The following is a 22,611-nucleotide window of genomic DNA, read 5'->3' on the forward strand; positions in this document are numbered from 1 at the left end:
CTGCAGTCACTCTTGGTTTGTGGCTGTCTTCCTGTGAGAAGCTACACAACTCCTCACAATGCTTCTGACGCAGTGATGGCAAACACCAGGAAGGGGTTGACCACCCAGGTACCACCACCAAGCCACGGCTCAGCTGGAGAGGCAGCTGCAGAAACCCAGCTTCAGCTCAGGTGGGGTTGGACATGTGAGGTCAGATGTCCGGTCTGAACCAGGACCTTGGTTTCTTGATGCCTGGAGAGCATAGTCCAAATGGACCACATTTGAGTGACTGAGCAGATGCTCAAAATAAGGAGAAAATGCTTTGAAAATGTCATCTCCTCCACTGCCTTTGGTGCCCACAACTATGTTTGCACAAATATATCAGGGGTATCAAGAATGTTATAATGATACTCCCTCACCCATGGTTCCAGTTAAAACCGCCGTAATAAACAAAACATACAGAGCACATCACTGGCACCAGGGGCTATAATTTTCTCTGAGCAGAAATATTACCAAAAAAAAGGAAAAAAAATAAAAAAGAAAGAAAAAAGGCAGGATTTCATCCAATTTAGGAAGAAATCTATGCAGATCTTTCCTTTCATTAAACTTCTCAACTATTATTAAAGGAAAGTCAGTAGCCAAAAATTCTTTGATGATGACATTGAATCATTTGATGATAGAGTGTTTTGGGAAAGGCTACAGATGCAGTAAAATGATTGGTAAAAAAAGCCTTGAGTCCCGGGAAGAATAAGCTTTCAAACGTTCAAATACTTTCCCTTTTTGCAGGGGAATACTTTTACCCCTCTTTTTCAAGTGAGCTCTACAGTTTCTCTGAAATACTTCAGTTTTGCAACTATCAGGAAAATAATATATGATATCTTCTCTTTGCAACCTGCAGAAGATCTTGACTGATGGCAAAGAGAAAGCAACTAAGTACCAAAGCAAGAAACCTTGGTCCTGCAGAATATGAAACGTGCAGTGCTCTGGAAGCAAAGGTGTTTATTTTCCTGCTGAAGTCATGTCGTGGTTTGGACATCTCATAAAACCACAAGGAAAATGTGGGTTACATAGTGAAAGATTCATCACTGCATAATTCCTAATTATGCCAAACTCTATTGTCTACCTATCTTTATGTTTCAGATATTCCTAATGATTTATTTTTCACCATTTTTTAGTGCCTGGCTGCCGACACTTTAAGGAAGAACTGACTTTTAAAGGTGCTGGTCAGTGCTGTTCAGAGGATGGAGGTATGTGAAGGTTCTCATGTTGTGTCACCTCCATCCAGTGACATCGACCATTTTAATTTTTCTTAGCTTTTTTTTTTTTTTTTTCTTTTTTAAATCAATCACTCTCTGTTTAAACTTAGTGGAAATGCTCCTATTCAGTAAACCAAATGAGCATGTCTTCAGCACATGGTAAACTCTATCTCAGATCAACAGACCATATAATCCCCTTGACTTCAACCCTGGCTTTAAGGGTAAGTATGTGATTATGGATTTTTTTCAGGTGGGAGTCAAAGAAACAAAAGATCCCCATCCAAGCTGCATCTGGGCAGCTTTGAGTACCCACAAAAAGAAGCCAGGGGCTGCCTGCACCCACCCCTGAGACTTTCTACCCCTGCGGCAGAAAACACTTATTCTTCCTCTCCATTCATATTTCATCAGCAGTAAAATTGTGTGTCCCCTGTGTTATGTACCACAGTACACACAAATGAAGATGTTCACCCAACCCACATGTCAGAGGATGGCAAATGAGTAAAGCAGGCGAGGGGAGCACAAGGTGACAGTGACTGTCAGCCAAAAATTACCCGTTTCAGTGCACTGGAAGGAACAATTCCTTTGAGCTGCCATCTTACTTAAAAAAGTAATTTCGTTTCCAAATACTGACTTTAAATGAGATATTTAATTTTGGTGTCCTGGTTAGTAAATGAAGATTAATTGTTTTGGCGGGGTTTTGAGTGAGTGTCCAAACCAGCAGTTTTATATGGAAAAGTTTTACTAGATTACGTTTTTTAATGAGAATTTCCTTTTGGCTGAAGAATATTTTTCATCTGGGATAGACATTGCTCAGAAGAGCCCATAGCGGAGGAGTCACACACAGAAGATCTATGAACAGGGTATTCAAATTTTCCAAAACTGATAATAAAAATTGTGTCCCTGGGACCACAGGTCACCAGCACTGCAAGAGGTTCCTGGTTGGGTCCTTGCAGGTGAGGAGCCACCTTCACAGCTCTGAGGGGGCTCCTAGGAAACATCACAAATTCACTGGTCTCTCTAAGGAGTGGATAAAGGCAGGAGAGGAGCAGATCTGTGATGTCCATTCCTTTGTCAGCTATAGCGGTGGTGGCACTGGGGAGGTGAGGGTTTGTGAGACAGTATTATTTATCTATTGCATTTTTAGCCCCAATCCTGAGCATGGTGGACCTCAACCTGCTACATGAGATGGGAGGTCAAGAGCTAACATGGGTCATGGCAGAGATAGATATGGCAAACAGAGCAGGGAAGAAGAGCAAGCAATGAGATGGTGCCTCTGGTGTCCTACATGGGCCCAAAATGAGGGAAGACAGAGACACCTGGTGACTCAGAGAGGAGATTTTCAGAGCATGGTCTGGCTATACTTTTCCATAGACCCAGCAGATGGCAAAAAGGTCCCGAGGAAACACCATTCTTTTTTGGCTCTGGCTTTCTCTCCCCAGTCCCCTGTCTCTAGGTTTCTCTTGTAACTCAAAAACACCCTTTTCCTCTCCCCTTCCTTTCTACAGAGGAGAAAACCTTCTTGCAAACCCCTCTATGTGTGCCAGGAATGAGAAGGCACTGATAGTCCGGTGCTTCATAGAATCATAGAATAGTTTGGATTGGAGAGGACCTTTAAAGGTCATCTAGTCCAACCTCGCTCCTCTTCCATCACTGTCCAGGAGATGAGCGCTGAGCTACTAACCCGGCCATTTGAGTGATGAGTGAACATCTTTGGACAATCCTCTCTCTGCAAATGGAGGCTCCAGTAAGAGATTTTGGACTGCAATTTCATGGGAGAAGCACAGTCACTTCAAGCACTCATTGAATTATTGACACAGATTGTTATATGTTTTCATTATTATATTGCTGCATTACTATAATAGGATGTCAGGATGTCTGGAAAACTTCTTTCAAATCTTGCTGTGCCAAATGATGCTGGTGTTACCCATTCACTATTTGTCACCATGCCTTATACCTCCCTGTAGTTTTTCCAGGGGATGGCATTAACCACGCGTTCTGCCATCGCCTCCTGAGAGAGCTAGGCACATCCATCTTCACTGCTCATCCAAACTTCTCCAGATAGCACCATCATTGACTTAAGTAGTGCTCGGGCAACCCCGTGTCCATGGACAGAGTTGTGAAGGTTGTAGCAAACACCTGAGACGAGGAAATTTTGCAATGGCTCAGTAATTTGTTTGGCAAACCACTATCCATGGTGCTATTTACAGCGGCCCAGTGCTATGGAAATACAAGTCTGATGTACTGGGCAGAGAAAGGAGGATTTGTGAAGGAGCCCTCTCCACTGCCCAGGTTGGTTGGTGCCACCCTTGGCCGCTGTGGCTTGTGGCTACAGGGCAATGCAGTCAGTTTAAATCAGGTTGTTTCTGTCTCCGAAAAGTGAACTGTAAAATCATGTTAAAATGTGATTTGTTGAATGGCAACCAACAGAACAGAAATCCCCAGGCAGCTGCTTTTCCCAAGCGTTCCCCTTGCGATGGGCAGCTGGAACTGATAAAGCTCTAATTGTCCCTTCACTTCAGAGAGCATCGCGGGGAGGGGGGCACAGAAAGCAGCCTCTGTCCTACCTGGTGGGCACAAGAGTCTCACACAAAGCAAATCTTTGAGTCGAACTGGAGCAAGGATGTAGAGAAAACATTCTCTTTTTTTTTTTTTTTTTTAAATTTAAAATCAGCAACTATCACATCAATATAAATCCCTTGGTGCCTCTGCATCTCCCCAGCTCTGGTCCTGCTGGTCATTCCTGTAGGACCCTGGTGCAGGGGAGGAAGCAGAGCCCCACATCGCTCCTCCATGCATGGCACAGATGCTCAGCAGCCAGTGGTTTGGCTGCCAGAGGAGCCCCAGAATCAGGCTGGTCTCACAGGGAACAATGGCATTGTTGCCACTGGAATAAACATCCTGGTGGCCCATTTGTGTTTATCTGGTATTTCCATTCTCTGCTGATTAACCCAGCCAAGCGAGGTCTTCATGTGGTAATTACAGCACAGCTCATTTGTGTGTGTTTTACAATGGTGTTGATATAATCCCACTAGAGCACCCCAAGCATGTGCAAGGAGTTCCCACCAGAAATCTAAATAACGCCCCAGCGCTGCTGACAGCTTAATAACATGACAAAGTTCAGTCTCGCTGGATGTCAGGGACAGGAATGCAGCTCAGGCTGCTCTGACCTGGAGCTTTCAAAATACCGTACAGTTGAGGCTGAGGGTTTGACAAATAACCTTTTCTTTGCCTGCTCGAATCCATCAGACGTTACCAGGTGCCATGGAGAGGCCACATGCCACTGTTAAAATGTTAAATTGAGTGGCACGGCCATCGAAAGCTCTGGGGAGGGACATTTATCTTTATTATTATTGTTATTAATAATGCAGATATTGCTGTGCGTTGCATTCCAAGGTATTTTTGCAGCACTAAATCATCCAAACGCCCATCGACGGCCCTGATAAATCACACAATAAACCAAAATTCAATACAGCTGTCAGCCCAGACCCCAAGCAAAATCTCGGTGAGCTTAATTACAAAGTTCAGGCAGGGACTGAGCCCGCGTGCGCGGGGACGAGCAGCAGCATGGCACTGACATTTCAGGCACTCGGGAAAGGCTGTATCAGCCCTCTCCTCCTGCTCCTCAGTATCTCAGCACTGCCACAAGCAGCAGGACAGGGACAGCTGCTCATGACAGTATTTCTCATTGTTTTCCTCTTTCTGCTTTTTCCACACTGATTCTTTACTTCTCGTTATTTATTTCGTTTCTTTCCATTTGTATTATTTCTGCTTTTCCTTTTGCTCCTCGCTTTTCCTCCCTTTCTTTCCCGCTCCCCCATCACTCGCCTTCCATCTCATCACCCCTTTCTTGCTCTTTCCCTCTTCTTCCCCTCCCGATCCCCCCCATCAAAGCGAGGAAACCGTAACCCAAAGGAAGAACAGGAATTGAACCTGTGCCAACGCAATGGGCCAAGAGGCTACATATGGAACCAGCAAATCACAGAGCCATGAAGGATGTTAGTGATTTAAAGTTATGTATATTGAAGTCTGGATCTTAAAATGAATCCATAATGGTAGAGGTAACTAATGGAGAGACTTAACTGACAGCAAGCAGAGTTTTTTCTTTAACATTGCTATGTTCCCACAAACTCCTCTTTTCCGGTCCCCACCCTTCCCCTGCTCCCCTTTCTGATTAGTTCAACATCCACGTTGACAATGAAAAGCTAAAGCTGCTGCTTTATGAATAAAGATTTAAGCCCATACACCATAAATATGAGCGCTGCTCCGGCTGGATGCAGAAAGAAGCATCCAAGAAAGAAGCCTCTGACAGCCGCGGGGCTCTCCCTGGGGAATCGTGCCCCGTGGCAAGGGGTAGTGAGTTTTCCTGGCCGAAGGGGCACAGCAGCACCACTCTCACTGCCAAGGGATAAATGACCTCCCTCGGACTCAGGCTTGGCTTGGGCTTCAGCAGAGACACGGTGCAAAAGCCAGCTGGTCCCCTGCCACAGCTCTAGTACCAACTGCACCGATGTTCCGGGATCACTGCAGGTACCCAGAATTAAAATGCTCTTCAGAGGGGAGAATGCTATTGTAGTTGCATACAGACATATAGAATGTATAAATAAATACACATATGGGTGTGTGCATGCATATGCGCACACACAAAACATTAGTCAAAGAGAAACTACACTAAAACATTACTATATTGCAAAGTCAAACACAACGAACTTAGGAAATAACAACTACTGTTCCTCTGAGCTAAATTTGCTACTTTTTATGGTGGCACTGGGACCTGAGGTGGCAGCAGTTGAGGTGCAGGAGCTCTGAGCATTCCCAGCTGCACTTAAAAACAGTGGAAAAATACCCCTAAGACCTGCCTTTACTACTTAGTGTATATACATATATACACACCATATATATACATATATATCTCCACTGTGAGATCCCTCTTGGCTCAGGACACCTAGCACCCTCCCGAACTGTTCTGTCCCCAGCATCGTTTGGCAGTTCATTTCTCCAGAGCCTGTTTCTAATAAGCAGTTTTCAGGCAGCCATCCAGTTTAGGAGGGTAAAACCAGTATGGACAAGAGACGTTTTGTGCCAGTTTGTCCCAGAGACTGGGAGTTTTCCCGGCGCATTGAATATGAATTCATTGGTACCCTGAAAGGGCTGAGCAGTGCAACGTACTGTGAAATGTGAAAAATCATGTCTTAAATAGGTGAAACTGAGTATCTGGAGATCTCAGTCTGGGTTCCCACGCTGTGAAACATCACCGTGTCCCCCTTAGGGACAGCGGGAGTGATCTCATGGATGTTTGTGCAGCCGTTACAAGCAACGCTGCTGTAGGAAGCACATGATACCACCACGATTTTAAAGAGCTTCCCAACAGTCTGACTACGAGGCAATAAAGAAGGCCCCAGCAGTGCACATTGCTGAGAAAACAAATTGCATCCCCCGTTCAGGGCGCCGAAGGGGGCAGGAGCTGTGCAGGATGTGGTACGTGAGCCGATGAAAGCTGGTACCACAACCCACCCCCACCAGGAGGTGAATGAAGATTGTAAGGGCTACCTGGGCTCCAGCAGGTTTTTAAAAGTCCTTCCCTTGGCACCAGGGTAAGTTCTTTAATATTGTTTTAACAAAGGGTTGAAGGAAGAGGGACTTCATGCAATAAATTCTTTCTCACACATCTCAATTGAATATACTTCCACCCAGCTTTTCCCAAAACCTGTGGCCTTCCTATGCCAGGGAACCAGAAGAGATCCCCCCTATTATCTCTGCTCTAGAAATCAGGAGCATAAGGGTTACTTAAGCGTTAGAGAAAACACCCTTTCTTTTTGTTTGTGGCAATTTAGGCTTTCCAGACTGCTGCACCTTCTTCCCTATGGCATGAAATTCCCCTTTGCATTCCCCGATGCTGATTTAAGGAGAAATTTAAACAGATTAAAGCCCCCGGAGTGTACACACAACACAAGGGGAGAGGAGGGCTGTGTTTCCCTCTAGTTGCTGCACAAGGGGGCGGATCGGAGACTGGCCACCAGCCACTGCCATGGCCACCTTCAGCCCTGGGATGAGGGTGCTGGAGGAACCAGTTGCAGTCCTGCTGTGGAGTGACTAGACTGCGGGTTTTCCCTGCTCCTCCAGGCTTCACCAGAGAAAGGCTAGACACTGTTAGCGGTGGCTGAATATTGGCCAGATTATGGGGCATGTGGGTATAGCCTATATTTATTTAATTTTTTTTAAAGTATATATTTGTTTGATGTTTTGCAAGCATCTGCTTAACATTTCTGTGCTTATCTAACGGGAGGAAAGAGCCCATTCTTCCCAAAGCCAACTCAGTGCAAGAAAATGTCATAACACTGCTGGGCCCCTTCGTTTCATCCTTCGCCAGAGGGACTCCATAGTTCCTCTGCTACTTCTTGGAAAGCCAAGAGCAGTGGCTGGCAATTAAAGGCATCTGCTGGGCTCATGAAAGGAAAGGCATGCACGAGATATGAAGGATGGATGACACCTGAAATGTCTAAACTCTTGCCTGGCGCAGACTGGACTGATTGCAGCGTGTCTAGCAGGATGTGTAGAGTGTTACAGCAGGTATTGAGATAAAAATGAAAACCCAAACTAAGCCCTCTTTGACAAAGCTCCCCCACCCCATCCCTGAAGGAGAAGGTGCCAGCAGCTCCGTGGAGCCCACGAAGGACTCTATTTTTCACGCGGCAAACAGGGAGAGACAGCAGTACAAATCCCCGTCAGATAGAGCGATTAGCTGGGTAGAAAGCGATCCTTCAGAGACCGAGTGACCAAAAAAAAATGACCAGCAGCATAGAGACAGAGCTGTGGAAAGGGGAAAGCTTTGGCGTGTTCAGAGCAGACGCATAAGGAATGATAAAATGAGGACAGGAAAAATGATGAGTGATCCAGGTTGTTACTCACCCCATTTTTCATCATTCAGGTCTGCAATCACACTCACTCATGCACAGAAATCTCTTATTTTACACAGTGCCTGATGGATCTGATGCAATCACTACCCTAAAATATCATCTAGACCAGTGTTCGGAGAGCCTGAGACCAGTGTTGGGTTTGTTCATACAATGAAAGGAGCCAGAGCTACAGCTACCTATTTTTAATAAAATAAACACTAAAACACCACCACCAGCGTGGAACACATTTTGTGTCTGTTCGATATGACAAACTCCAAGTGCTGGAGTTCCTGGCACCATCCTTTGGAGCACTCAGTGCTGGCCACTCTCAGAGATGCTCAATGGGATGGCGCAGTCTCGTGCATGGGGTTCTGGCAACTCAGTGACAGGATGGAGCACTGCAAGGTGTTGGGTTCCTACGAGAAAAGGCATGGCAGTGTCACCAATCACCCTTCACACTGCTGGCCACGGTCAAACCTCATGCAGTTGAGTGACAGTTGAGTGAGCAAAGCTGTGCTCCCATTCAGGACTCGCTACAAATTAGGTGAAAAAGGGATTGCATTACCTTGTTTATTCAGTCTTTGATACATTTGACGTTGAGTTTTGCAGATGCCCCCTTTTCCTCCATGCTGCCATGATCAGAGAGAAAGGGAAAGACCACATCTGCTTTGAAGGTACGTCTTGGTGCTCGCACATTGAGGGCTTAGTCCAAAGGCAGTGAGCCAAGGCCTTGAACTCATATACTTCTGCATAACTGAATATTTCAGCACCAGTTAAAGCAGAAGAATTAGGCTGACACCAGCTTGGGCTTGAAGAATTTGAAACAAATTCTCAGTTTTATGTGACACATTACATCAAGAGAGATGTGGTACTAGAGAGACGTGGCCCAAGGGGCAGTCTTTGGGGATGAGAAAAAAAATTGACATCTAAAGTAGGAGAAATCCAACTTGTTCCACTCCAATTGCAGCTGTTGAATGATGGTGAACTCTTGTTATTTCAGATGGATGGTGATTCCCTGTCATTTGCTGTGACAGAGACTCAGAGCCTCTGTCTCTAATTCCTCCCTGGAAGTGGTTTGCTTTGGAGAAGCTAAATTTGAAGTTTTGTGCTGGGGTAGAATTCCCAGTACTTCACATTTGTATATCATAATATCAGAAAGGCCATCCTGGAGCCAAGCCACCCAGCCCTGCCTCACCTGTGTCTCACCTCTCATGGCAGAAGCAATATAAGAAATAAGGCAAGTGGAAACCTACTTCTCTTTGGACCCTCTCCCTGGTATTTAGGGATTTCTTGACCTGGAAATTACTTCCAAACTTTCTAATTTAACAACTTCAATGGATCTATTCTTCATGAATTTGCAATCTTCATATTTGAACCCTATATTCATTTTGATCTGCACGGCATCGTCTGGTAAAGGGCTCTAAAGTTTAATTATACAGGGTGTAAAAAGGCACTTCTTTCTGTTTGCTTCAAATTTGCTGCTTGATGATTTCATTAGGAACACATAACCCGTGATAGGAGAAATACTGAATAACCACTCCCCGTTTCACCCCATCCATTATTTTATAGACCTGTATCATAACCCCACCAGCTCTCACATCCTGCCTGCTGTGCTGGGACACTGCCTTGGAGAGACCTCTCTGGTCCAGGGCCACCAGCTACACCAACATCTAGGGGACGGTGCATGGTGGTTCTTCTAACACAGATGGAGCTTACTCGTCCTTGACATCTTTCTCTTTTTTCCTACTAAATCAACTTTTAGATCCAATGATGAGTACAGCTGCATTCAAGCTGTGAGCATACATTTTTCCTTGCAGCCAAGGGAATGTTGCCTGTTTTTAAAAAAAAAAACAACAGTTAACCAATTAAACAAAAGTTCAGGAATAACCCAATGAGAAAATAAACCACTTTTATTCAAATTATCAGGTGACAATCACTGTTGGAATATAAGATTATGAACAGCTCCAACTCAGGAAGGTAGACTTCTTCATTTAACACATACTCATTTGAGGGATACAAAATAAATGTTTGCCTATTTATCCAAAAGTTTTTAAAATGAAACACTGACCAGATACCTTTTTGCTTTTAAAAATTAAATTTAAATGTTTCTTCAATAATAAAATATGCTACCTATTATACAAAAAGGACATTGATTTTATTCACGGCTGAGGGAGCATAGCTGCACAATCGTAATATTAAAGGTGAACTGCAATGATATTTTATTTATATTATTCCTATGATTATATACTACGAGGGTTAGCACACAAAGGCTCTAATCAGGCTCCTGTTGTGTTAGGAGCTGCACATATGGAAAAGAAATAGATAGTTCCTACACCAAAAAGGCTACAGTCTGGTCTAAAATCACACATTAACAGAGGTTATGCCTCAACTGAAAACCACAAGTATGTGAAGGCATTTATCCCATCTTTCTTTCTTATCTGATGGAGACCCCGAGATGTGCAATTACTTTTCACTGCCAACCACTATAAAATAGTTGTTTACAAATAAATGACTTTTCTGTGAAGCTTACCAGGTCTGAATTTAAAGATCATTCCTGCTTTCTCCTCAAGAGTTCCTGATTTTGCTTTTACCCCAGCAGATCAGGTGGTGACAGTCCCACCAGCCATCAGTTGTTTCTGAGCTTAATGGCATTTTGGAGGAGAAAACCCAGTCCTGAACTTGGGTCTGGGCAGGTACCTAAAAATTTGATTGTCCTTCTGAACGAGCTATTTTCTGCCTGTGTAATGCCCCAAAGAAGTACCATGCCTGACCGTCATGTCATTGGTCACATCCCAAATTTTCCTTTCTAATGTCATTGCAATTTTTAAACAACTGTGGGCATTTTTAGGGCCATTCAGGTCTCTGAGCAGGTTGCCTTCACAATGAAGATGGAAAACATGTCCATACACCTCTTAGGACTTCCAGACTGGTTCCTGCTGTCCTCTCTCAGCAGGACAGTAGCACGTACAGTGGGCTCCCCTTCCTCTCTTTCAACCTCAGGCTCCCCTCACAGTAACCAGGACTGTCCCCCAAATGACCTAAGATTTGAAAATGAGTGGGTTTTGGGGGAAAAAAAAAAAGCAGCATTTCCATTCACCCCCAAATCTCACTCTGTGACTTGATTTTGATCTTCAGGCTTTAGAACTGAAAACAGTCAGACTACACAAATAAATCTATGCATCGCTGGATCACAAATTTCTACACAAATTAAAGGACCTTTCATTTTTTTAGGGGAAAAAAAAATAGAAAAGAAAGAAAAATGGCTGGGTTACCATCATAGCTTGGAGGATTTGCAAAGATGAGGACCTGTTCTCCAGAACCAACCCAAGCAGCTATTGGGAATTGATTCACGTCCTCTGAAAACGCAGTCATGTTTTGCACTAGGAAGGAGGGTTTGGGGTTTTTCACCCCAATTTATTGCGGTTCATTCTGCCCAGTGATTTCCAGCCCTAAACCACGCAACACACTCCTGGTTTGTTTGAAACCCAAGGTGCAGGCGCATAATGGCATTGGAAATGGGAAGTGAGGCAGGGCGGGAGCTCAGCAGACTTAAGGGAAGGTTTTTAAGGCTTTTAGCTGGATTTTACCGCCTCAGCGCAGGAGCCTTGGAGCGTTCAAGCACGACAGGGTGTGCATTGTTGTGCCAGAACCCCCCGCCCTGGGTGTGTGTGGTGTGCGGCACGGGGCCAAGGGCTGTGTCTAAACGCACCCGCACGAGAAACGCCATGTAGGCAGAACAAAGCCCACTCCTGTTGTGCCACCCCCCCCCAACCCCGCGATTATAAAATAGATCTGTGTCGTTATAAATAGAAAACGACTGGTGACAAAGATGCTGCTTTGACTCACTCCTGAGGCCGAGCTCCAACGCTGCGGTTCCCCATGTCAGACCAATTTGCCGGCGAGCGCGGCTGGTTGAGGGTTTTCCAGTCCGCAATCTCATGATGGCTTAATCTCATTTTCTAACAGTGGGGGGATCCGCTGCCGTCCTTCGCAAGCAACGCCATCCCTCCACCCACAGACGGTCCTGGACCCCTTCCGAAATGTCTGCGCCCATTGCAAGGCTCAGATTCCTAACCAGCAAATCACCCCGTCCCCCAAAGAGACCCCCAAAGAGACTTTTTGGATCCACAAAGTCGAGATCCTGCTTCTACACAACTAAACGGAGCGGCTCTTGTTTACTGCAGTGGGAACAAAATCAAAGACACAGAAACAACCGTGCTGTTTCAAGAGTAAAAGTTTTCCTCTTTATGCCACCTTCCATCCCAACACAGTTTGCAGCATTATTAAATTAAATAATGCAATTAAATAAAGTGAATATATACATATAGTTTCTACTTTGTCCGATCAGTAATTTAAAAAAATATATAGAACAACGGAGATTGGAACTGAATCTTAACCCCCTGTTGCAATTTCTGGAGTCCTCTATTTGTTTACTCCTTGAAACTTTTGCTCCTTAAAACAAACTGTAATCTTCTTGCTTAAAATCACACTTCTGTCTATATTTTATACCATAGCTTATTCCCATAGCGGGGGATAACCTCTCGTTTCCTCAAAGCTTTTAAAAACTTCCTTAATGAAAAAAGTAGAGAAATCTGCTGTTTGCAAATTCTATTTACTTATAGCTTACTTCCAAACTAAAGTAGTTAATTTAATGAAGGGGCAAAAAAAAAAAAAAAGTGAAAAAGATTAATGTGGTGCCCGTAGCCATTTCCCAAATTCTTCAGAGTTTATAGACCTAGGGAGACAGGGAAAGAGCAACTTCTCAGCAGTGTAGCAGAATAAGCTGAAATGACCCTGTGCAACCCAAGTGATTCTGGGAATTAAGGGATGTTCACTCCTGTTATGGTTCTATGCTGCAAACAGCTTTTAGGGCTCCCAGTAGTACCCATTAGCAATAGCCGAGCTTTTCTGTTTTAATTTAATTTAATTTAATTTCCACCAACAAATTCCACCCTGTGGTGAGAATTGACAGTATCATGTTGAGAACCATTAAAGCATATTTGGATTGTTTTTACTCCGCGTATATGTAAAAAAAAAAATAAAATAAAATTCCCCCACCCTTCTTAGTTTTCTTTAGACGAGCCACTTCATAATAAGAGTGAGGCAGACACAATGGAGGCATCATTAGACTGTGGGATACCACCATGGGGAGCGTGGCTGGAGATAGAGCAGAACATGCCTTGGCATCGCACTGCCAGCGTGGCCCCGTCCCAGCTCCGCTCTGAACCTCCCCATGATAAACCAGAAGGGAGCCTGGCAGTGCTGGTGGTGTCCCTCCAGTTACCACCGGGACAGAGCTGGTGTCCTCCTTCTGCAAGAGGACCCCATATATCACTGGTGCTTCCTTTTCTCCTTGAACGTTTTCTGTTCTCTAAGGAAGGACATCTTCACGCTTGAAACATCTCCGTGCTTATGTAGCCTTGGGCTCTACTGGGAATTCCTATTGGGAATTCCCCCACTGGGAATTCTGCCACCAGATTTCAAAGGAAAGAGAATAATAATACTCTTCATTAATATAGGCTTTTCTGTCATGACTTTTTAGGCCCCTATCCAGGCGAGCAGGCGAGCACATGTTTAACATTAAACACATGAGTAGTCTCTATTCACATGCTGCAAGCTAGAAATGCTCATTAGCGCTGGATCACGGCCCCAGCTGAGCTGCTAACACACACTTCAGCCAGAGAGCCGGGCTGCAGAGAAGGTGCCACCCAAACCTTTCATCGTGGTTGCCCCATGGCTGGCTGAGCAGCTCAGTTTCCCACCCCGGGAGACGGGTCGTCCGTTTGGCAGCCGAGCCACGACCTGCTGAGCTGCCACAATGTCATCCTTCAGAGCTGGTGAGCTGATGAGCCACAGCTCAAAACACACCACATTCAAGCACAGCAGCCCTGGGACTCTTTTTCAGCTTTAGTATCTCTCCAATAAATGGTGAAAGGGGAGTAATTTGGGACAACGGGGGGAATAACACGGTGGCTGCGGTCTGCAGAATCCTGTAACGCTGCGTGGTGAGTGCCTGAGGAGGTGCTTGGGCTCTTCTGACCTTTAGGTCAAACATTAAAAGACAGACTGATCAAGCTTTGAAAACCAGCATTGGATGGGGTGTCTGTGCTTTCCTAGGGCTGGTGTGATGTTGGGGATGTGGGGCAAGGAAATAAATCAGATTAATGCTTTCTACTTTCCCTGCACATGAGTTGAAAGGGGAGAGAAGGAAACAGGACTTTCACTGCCTAGCACTGAGCTGGTGGGCTCTCATAGTTGAGGGCAAATACAGCCCAGCAGATCCCTCCTGACCAAGGAAATGGGAAATTTTCTATCCCAGAGGGAACATCTCTACATATCCTGGGGAAATCCCCAGGCAAAGCCACCTTAAATGTGGTGGCTTGCTCAGGTCTGTGTTCTGAAAAATCACGATCCAGACTAAACAGTCTATCACTCTTGGTTAAAGTATCCCAGATGAAAAGACACATTTTTTTAGAAATGCTTTTAATATTGTTTTCTCCAAGAAAAATCATTACCTCCTTCAACTTCTCAACAAGTATGAGCCTCACAGCTTTCCTGCCTCCTCTGGAATTGCTAGGTCATTGAAGACATCAAAATTAATGAAGAGATGAAAGATTCAGCAGAAAGGCAAAAATCTTACTGGAAATATATTTCTTAATATCAAAAACAATTCAAGAAGAATGAGTATATCTAGCAGAACAATAAACAAGTGCAAACTTCCTGGTGCTTAAAAGAATACACATGAAGGAGGACACAAGACCTCGGGGTTATTCTTTTCTTTAAAACATCAATTCATTTTAAAAAGTGAATGTTTCCATGTGTTTCTGGGGCTTTACGTAAGTGGGTTTTCCACTGCTTAAATTTTTGCAATACCTTAAACTCGGCTAATTAGCCAAACTTAGTCAATGTAGAAAGGCAGCTCTCTTTGCTTCATCCTACCAGATGGATGGGTTACTCTAGAAGGTGCTTCCCTGTGTGCCCGTCCATGAGCACCCTCCTACTTAGCACCAAGGAAACAGCAGAATAGGTACAGCTAACTCAGAGTTGACTTTGAGCAGGGATGAGAGAGGAAGAAAGATGACTCGGGGTTAAAATAAAATAAATACATATTCAAAATAAATACTACGTGCAATTCAGCTGAACTTTCCTGTAGGAAACAAGGATTTCTAGCTTCTCTGTGATATAGGCTGTCATTCCTCCATGGCAGTGACATGTCACCTGATGCAAACATAGAAGCAGCACTGGTGACCTGTAGCTCTATGTTCCACATCAGTCCTGATAAAGCAATATCATTGTGTGATTCCTTCTATTGGAAAAAAAAATGTTTCTCAGAAGGTCTTTTAAATAGTCTTCAAACAGATACTTCCTTAGTCCTACCTGCGCAGCAAGACGACCTCTTGGCAATTCAAAAAGTCTAACAGAAAATAAGAATAACTAATATATGGGATCCTCTAGCACTCCCATACCTCTGCTAATAGAAGAAAAGTCAATATTAGTTCCAATATGAATGGAGTGTTGGATTGACTGAACAGGGAGCTTTGAAATAAATATCTAAGAAATGTTTGGATGAAATGGACATCTTTACAGACATTTGGTCTGCATTTCTGAAATGTAGATGATTAAATCCACATTGTTGGCTTCTTCCCCCCTCTGCACTATGTCTTTCTTTACATCTTGCAAAAAATTTATGAACAAAGTTATTGTAAATCTGCAATGTCTGTCTTGTCACTTAGATTCTTTTCAGAAATGCTGCCTTGCCAATGTAGATATACAATCCTGTATGATTAATATTTATTACTTATAATTCTAAATACAATGGAAGGTCATCAAAAATACCCTGCCTAAAGGAGTCTGGAGCCCTTTAAAATCTCACTGGTGATGGATCCTGAGTCTTGAGAACTGAGCTCAAAATCTTAGCAAAACACTTTTCTACCTAGGATTTCCAGTATTTCCTGCTTCTGACTATGGCTAAAGCCAGAAAGCACAAAGGTGAGTGAAAGTTACAGATCTGAAAACATGAGCTTGGATTTCAAACCCAAACAAAGGTCAGGGAATGCCTGAACCTGTCCATAATCATGGATCAGCCCATAATAGCTGTGAGTAAGCTGCAAAGTTAGGATGCAGAGCGAGATTTGAATTCACACAGAACAGGCACAATAAATGAAAACTATTTAATATTCCACATATTCTTTCTCATATCCATCAATACATTATATTTATAATTTTGGGGGTTATCAGAAAAATGAAAATATTTAAGGATTTTTTTATTATTAATTAAAAGGAAGGCAGCTTGGAGATCTTCAGGTTTCATAATGAAATCCTAAAAACATTTTAAGAACATGAAAATCTTCTTACAAAAAGCTCATTTTCTTTTGGTGTAGGCCCAACCATTTTTAAACTTTTTTTTTTTTAAAACAGATGTAATTTGAAGTTGCTGAGATCAACTGTGTTTTGACCCTCTTCTAACAAAACCAAAGTAAGACAAAGCAGAACATTCCATGGGATTCAGCAAATTGGTGAAGATTCACGGAGACAGAAGAAATCAGGAAAGACCCTGAACTGCTTTTCACTTACCCTGCCTGAGATCTGCTGAATGTTTGGACAATCGTTATTCAAAGATTCACTGCAGCTGTGATTAAGCAAAGCCACTAATTGAAGCACAAACCTGCAAAAAGGCAACTGAGAAAATGTGGATTCTGTTGATCGGCATGCTCCTAGGCAAATCCTACTGAAAGTAAAAAAAAATCCCAGGGACCATTCATCAAATAGAAGAGTTTTCACTAGAAGCAAATTTGCATAGCATTGCTAATAACACTTTTCTAAACAGCCAGAGCCATCTTGACCAGCGTGCTGAGTGAAAACAAAGCCAGGAAGACAGACAGACAGGAGTGAGTCAATCAAAATAAATAAATAAATACGTCTTAATTTACAAAAAAAAAAAAAAAAAAAAAAAAAAAATCCCACAACACCTGAATAAAAAACCTTTGGGGCTTGCTGTTTTTGTATTATGATTTTCTTTAATAAATACATCTTAATTTAAAAAAAAAAAAAAAATCACAAATAATTCCGATCTCATGAAGAAATGTTTTTAACAAGCCACATGTGCTTGCGCAGACACTTCTAATCTCATTAGGTTTTTCTGGCTGCTATTAGTGTTCTCTGAGCCAGCTGATTTCTCAGCAATATTTTAAAGAGTGCAAGCCTTTGCCCTCCAGTCTAGCCGTTGTTAAAACAGCCTGTTCCAGGGGAAGACTTGGGAGTTCATGGATTTTCTTCCAAGGTTTTGGAAAGTTCAGGACAAATTGACCATTGCATGCAAAACAATAGTCAACCACAAACTATCTTCACAGTCAACGAGCGACATTCTGCTCCCAGCTGGGTTAGTGTGAAAAACGGAATAATCCCACCAAAGCAACAAGATAGCTTCAGATTGTCATCGGTGTCACACGGCAGAGGATGGCTCTCCATGTGGTCTCCTGTCCTCCAGCTCTCTGGCTGCAAAGGAGCCTGCTGCGAGGTGCCCCTCTGTCACAGCTCGCCAGATTGGGGTTCCCCTCAAACCAGTGCAGCTCAAGCAGCTCTGATCAGAAGGGGAGCCACATCGGGTTACAGCTCAGCTTTATTTTATCTTTGAAAACAAGGATAAATCCCTCCCCAAACTGGAGATGGAGAGCCATGTGCACTGTTGTACATATTGGGGCACGTGATTTTCATGCAAAGGAGCTGTCATTCTGAATTTGCCAAAGTAACGTGCAAATGATCACTAGCATAAAGCAGATTGTGGCAGGCAGATGCTGCAGATAGAACAAAATAATCGGTTTTAGAAAACAATCTTAATTCAGAACTGTGTAACCTGGAAGAGTAAACCCTGGATGAGCGGGACTAAGGCGTCATGCATGGATTTCTGATAGAATACTCCCTGAATTTCTGGCTGGAAATGTGCCTCAGTTTTAGCCTGCCCTCTTTCAGGGTCTCAGAGCAAACTTCTCCTGGGGTGAGATGATGAGTGCTTGGAAGTGACCCACCTGGAGCCCAACACGAAGAAAGCGCATCCCCTGCCTGGAATTCGTGTGCAGTGACAGCTTTCTCCTGCCTATCCAAGTTTCCCAAGACAGCAAACATAAAGGAACTGGCAACCATAGAGTCAAGAAGACAATATCCTAAGTGGTTGGGTTTGCTGTGCCAGTTCCACCTCTGGTCACCAGAATCAATATGCTGCCCCCGTTACTGCTGTGTCTGTGTGTCTCTACCAACCCACAGATCCACTGGGCATTTTGGCACCAGCCCCGCTCTTCCAAGGGCTGTCTGCTCAATTGTTCATTCACTCTCTTGTGCTTCAAACATTCGGATCCAACAGCATCATGCAAATTTTATGCAAAGTAGCATCTGCAAGTCTGACATATTCACTCAGGCTTCCCCCTCTTGCGCCAAGTTAAAAATAAATACCTCATAGACTCCTGGGCCTGCTAAGACAGAATAAGCATTCAGAGAGTTTTTTAAATATAACTGCTAAAACCATTTCTCCTTTAGGGTCAAACTCCTTTTTTTCTCCTCTCTCTCTCATATTTTGCCCTGCCTCAAGGACCTCAACAGTACTGGAGGGAAAAGCATCCTTGAAATAACCTAGAGAAGAATAAGTTCTGTGTGTTCCTAACTCTCTTACTTGAAATTTCAGCTAAGTTTCTATTTTTAAAGCTCCAAAGAATACAGGTGATGCTATACCACCAACATGAAACAAGGAATTAATTAAGTGGACTCATTTCCAATACTGATTGTGAATAATACTAGTTGAGCCAGATCTTACGTTGGGGTTTCAAAGGGTCTCCACCCCCTGCACTAGAGCTGCCTCCTCTTTTCTCCAGGGAGAAGCAGATTTGTCCCTGAAAGATACACGTGAACAGCTGAAGTCCTAGGGATGCCAACCAGATAGCGTAATGATAAAGTATGTCTTAAGGCAACAAGGAGAAGAGTCTGTAAAAAGGGGATACTGAGCCACCGCTGAGGTCAGTTAGGACTTGCTGAGCCGCTTGGCCACGTCTGCGTAGGCTTCCTCGATCTCTTTGTCTGCTGCACAGGTGTTGGTGAACTCATCCCTGGCGTAGGCGTTCTTCAGGTACCGCCACAGCCCCGTCATCTCTGTCGGGAACTCGAAGTTGCGGTATTTCTTTGCAACGATCTAAACCAAAGATAAAAGAGGAAAAAAAGCATCTTGTTAGTGACATATCTCCAGATTCCTTTTTAGAGAGCTTCTTACTCTTTCTTGTCATATAAATAGTAGCAAAGGACAGAAATGTTTGGACATTCAGGGATTTATGATAGAAAAGCCTGAAAAGTGACCGTTGGTTGTGCCCTGTCTTACAAGGGTGCTACTTGGCCCAAGGACACTCTAAATCAATGGCCTGGCTACTGTCACCAAATTATGACTTTTCTGGTACCTGAAGTTCATTAATTTTACCATGTTGGGTTTTGGTTGCTTTTACCAGTCTAAAGTACATCTCTTAAAGCTGAGATGGCACATAGGAGCGAGCTGATTAGCTGAATCATAAAAAGCAAGATAAATTTAAGAGAAAGGCATTTGTAACAACTATAAATAAAATATTTTCTTATTAATGGTTTAATATATTTTAATACATATTTAAATATTTAACATTCTATTATATTTTACATATACTCTATTTCTCTTTTTCGTGTATTTTCCCTGGCCAATGGTGTCAGAGAATGTAACCACCTACAGCTGTTGGAAAGCTGTATCCGTGTTCATGCAAAGGCAAAATTCAGGGTGGTATGGGCACCATGATTGAGAAACCAAGATGATTTAGCAGACATTAGAAACAGGAGTATTAGAATAAATGGGGGGGGGGGGGGGGGGGGAGGCTTGTTAGACTAGGAAATTGTCTATCAAGGGAAATTTTCAAAGTCTAAAAACACTTAGACCCTTATTGAGGAAAATAGCTAAGTGCATACTTAATTTTAAGCACCTGTATAGTTCCATTGAAGTCAATGGGACTAATCTGTGCTTAAAGTTAGTGGGTCGGTTAAGTAGCTTGCTGGATTGGGATATTTCAGTTTTTCTGTAAGAATATACCATATAGAATAATCCTGTGGTGACAGAATGAACTAGCTGATAGGAAGGGATGGATTAGCTGATTTAATGAGTGCTTCCAATCTCTAATTTTTCTGACAGTATAAAATTGTCCCTGGGCATAAATTACATACATATGTGCCACAAAGTTCCCCTTTATTTTTAAAGCACATGGTAGAGCTGTTTTCCATCTCAAATTTCTTAGGACAGTCGTGTTCTCAGAAATGACTGTGATTTGTTTTTATTGCCAGGATCCACTTGGTATATGCAAGTCCAAATCCTGTCCTAAACTGCATTTAATTAAGCATTCTTGCCTTCAGTGATGCTTCACACACACATGGGGAAGATAAAACCTGCTGGGCAACTTAAGTCAAGATTTTCACAATTTTCAGCACACATCTTCCATCAAACCAAAAAGTTTGAATAATTTACCCTTTTCTTCCATCTGTAAAATGCTTTTCAGGCAATATCCTATGGCTATGATTGTCTGAGAAAAATTTTCATTCTCTTTTGACATCTTTCATTCCATCCCAAGGAGACAGGAACCAGTAAGGGGCCACACATTCATTTTGCATTGTCTGACTCTGATGTCACCAATGAAGACGAGCCAAAAAAAGAGTTAGACTTGTGAGGATATTATCACATTTCTTACCTGGTGACATATGCACTTTTTTTTTTTTACTGATGTCACCAATGAAGACGAGCCAAAAAAAGAGTTAGACTTGTGAGGATATTATCACATTTCTTACCTGGTGACATATGCACTTTTTTTTTTTTTACTTTTTTTTTTTCTATTTTTTGCATGTGTGCAGTCAGCTTCCAGGCTCAGCTTATGTTTTGGCTCATGGAGCCAAATTAGATGCATGACTTGGCCTTAATTCCTAGATTTCTTGCTTGCCAAGGTCTGCCAGGTACTTGCTTTCTTCTAAAGAAACATGTAATCTGATAAATTATATAAATGCAACATTTAGAAGTCAAGATGATGTACACCATTTGCACTATACCAGCGACCATTGTACATCTTAAATCCTGGACCTTGGCAGTGACTTTGATTTGTTAACTTCTCTGTGTGAAATACCAGCTGGAACAAATATTCCCCAAAAAGACAGACTGCAGCTCTTAAGTTACAAATGAGTGGGAACTGACTAAAGTTTTGACATCTCTCTTAAGAATAATGGAAACTAATTAAAATGAAGTATGCTGCCACTTGCAGTAGGGTAAAAATAAAGAGATGTGATACTTAGATCTTAATATTGTCTTTGTCGCTAATTAGAGACGGGACAATTTACCCACATACTAAACACAAAGTTGCTTAAGTTAACCTATAGGAAATACTGAGGAGAAAATGTGTTTCAAACTCTGCTCTTCTAGGACTTGAGATGCCTCTGATGAAGTACATGTTGGTTTTAGCTCATGGCTGTCAGAGCAGGGCACTTCACTGTCATATTTGACCAACCTGGTCTAGTGGGAGGTGTCCCTGCCCATGGCAGGTGGGTTGGAACTTGATGATCTTTAAGGTCCCAACCTAATGGCTTCCAACCCAAGCTATTCTATGATTCTAAGAATCTTTGACCATTGCATGACACCTTTTACCTTGACAACATGGAGTTTGGGCAGAAGGTTGCAGTCAGCAAGAGTCAGGTCATCTCCATCCAGAAACTTGCGTTTAGATACTTTCTCCTCTTCAATGCTGTCTGCATCAATCTCCTCTGGCAGAGGGGATCTTTGATCATTGCATGACACCTTTTACCTTGACAACATGGAGTTTGGGCAGAGAATCTTTGACCATTGCATGACACCTTTTACCTTGACAACATGGAGTTTGGGCAGAAGGTTGCAGTCAGCAAGAGTCAGGTCATCTCCATCCAGAAACTTGCGTTTAGATACTTTCTCCTCTTCAATGCTGTCTGCATCAATCTCCTCTGGCAGAGGGGTCCTCAGGTAGTCATCCAGCTTCTTCAGAGCCTTCACCAAGCCTTTTTCAAGGGCTTTGCCAAAAAGCAATGAATATGTGATTAGGGCAGAGTAATAATTACTTAGAAACACTCATTCTCAATGGCTATGGTAGCATCTAGAAAAAAATAGACAAGAATCTTTTCTTTGTTGTTAATTTGTGCTTCAACGTCTACACAATCTGATGACAAAGTAGCCCAGTGACGCCTGCCTGAGGGTAAAGCTCATCCTGCCATGGGAAAAGTGGACACAAGAAGCTGTTGTGCCATGTTTTCTCCTGACTAGCAAAAAAACCATCAACAAAGCAGTGATAGAGATCATGGAAGCAAAGAACAGCTTGTCAGTATGACATGTCAATCAAATACATTCACCCTATGTTATTTTTCTGGTCTGTTGAGGCCATCACACAGTAAATTGGAGCCCTGTACACTGCTACTAAGCAGCCAGG

General features: G+C 43.0%; 1 protein-coding gene across 3 annotated transcripts in view; it reads right to left on the reverse strand.

Moving 5' to 3' along the window:
- Nucleotides 1-17,156: 17,156 nt before the first annotated feature.
- CLIC5 (chloride intracellular channel 5) overlaps nt 17,157-22,611 on the reverse strand; it is a 74,137-nt gene continuing 68,682 nt past the window's right edge. For 2 of the 3 annotated variants that reach the window (XM_014958234.1, XM_014958235.1), the window contains exons 5-7: nt 22,128-22,198; nt 21,804-21,914; nt 17,157-19,304 (exon numbers count right to left, since the gene is read on the reverse strand). In XM_014958234.1, coding sequence (XP_014813720.1) covers nt 19,137-19,304; nt 21,804-21,914; nt 22,128-22,198 — 350 coding nt within the window. In that variant the 3' untranslated portion in view covers nt 17,157-19,136. Of the gene's footprint in view, nt 19,305-21,803; nt 21,915-22,016; nt 22,199-22,611 lie in introns of all 3 variants that reach the window. The other variant, XM_014958236.1, reaches the window with a different exon arrangement.

Source organism: Calidris pugnax, unplaced genomic scaffold, assembly GCF_001431845.1.
Source record: "Calidris pugnax isolate Ruff unplaced genomic scaffold, ASM143184v1 scaffold276, whole genome shotgun sequence".
NCBI lineage: Eukaryota > Metazoa > Chordata > Aves > Charadriiformes > Scolopacidae > Calidris > Calidris pugnax.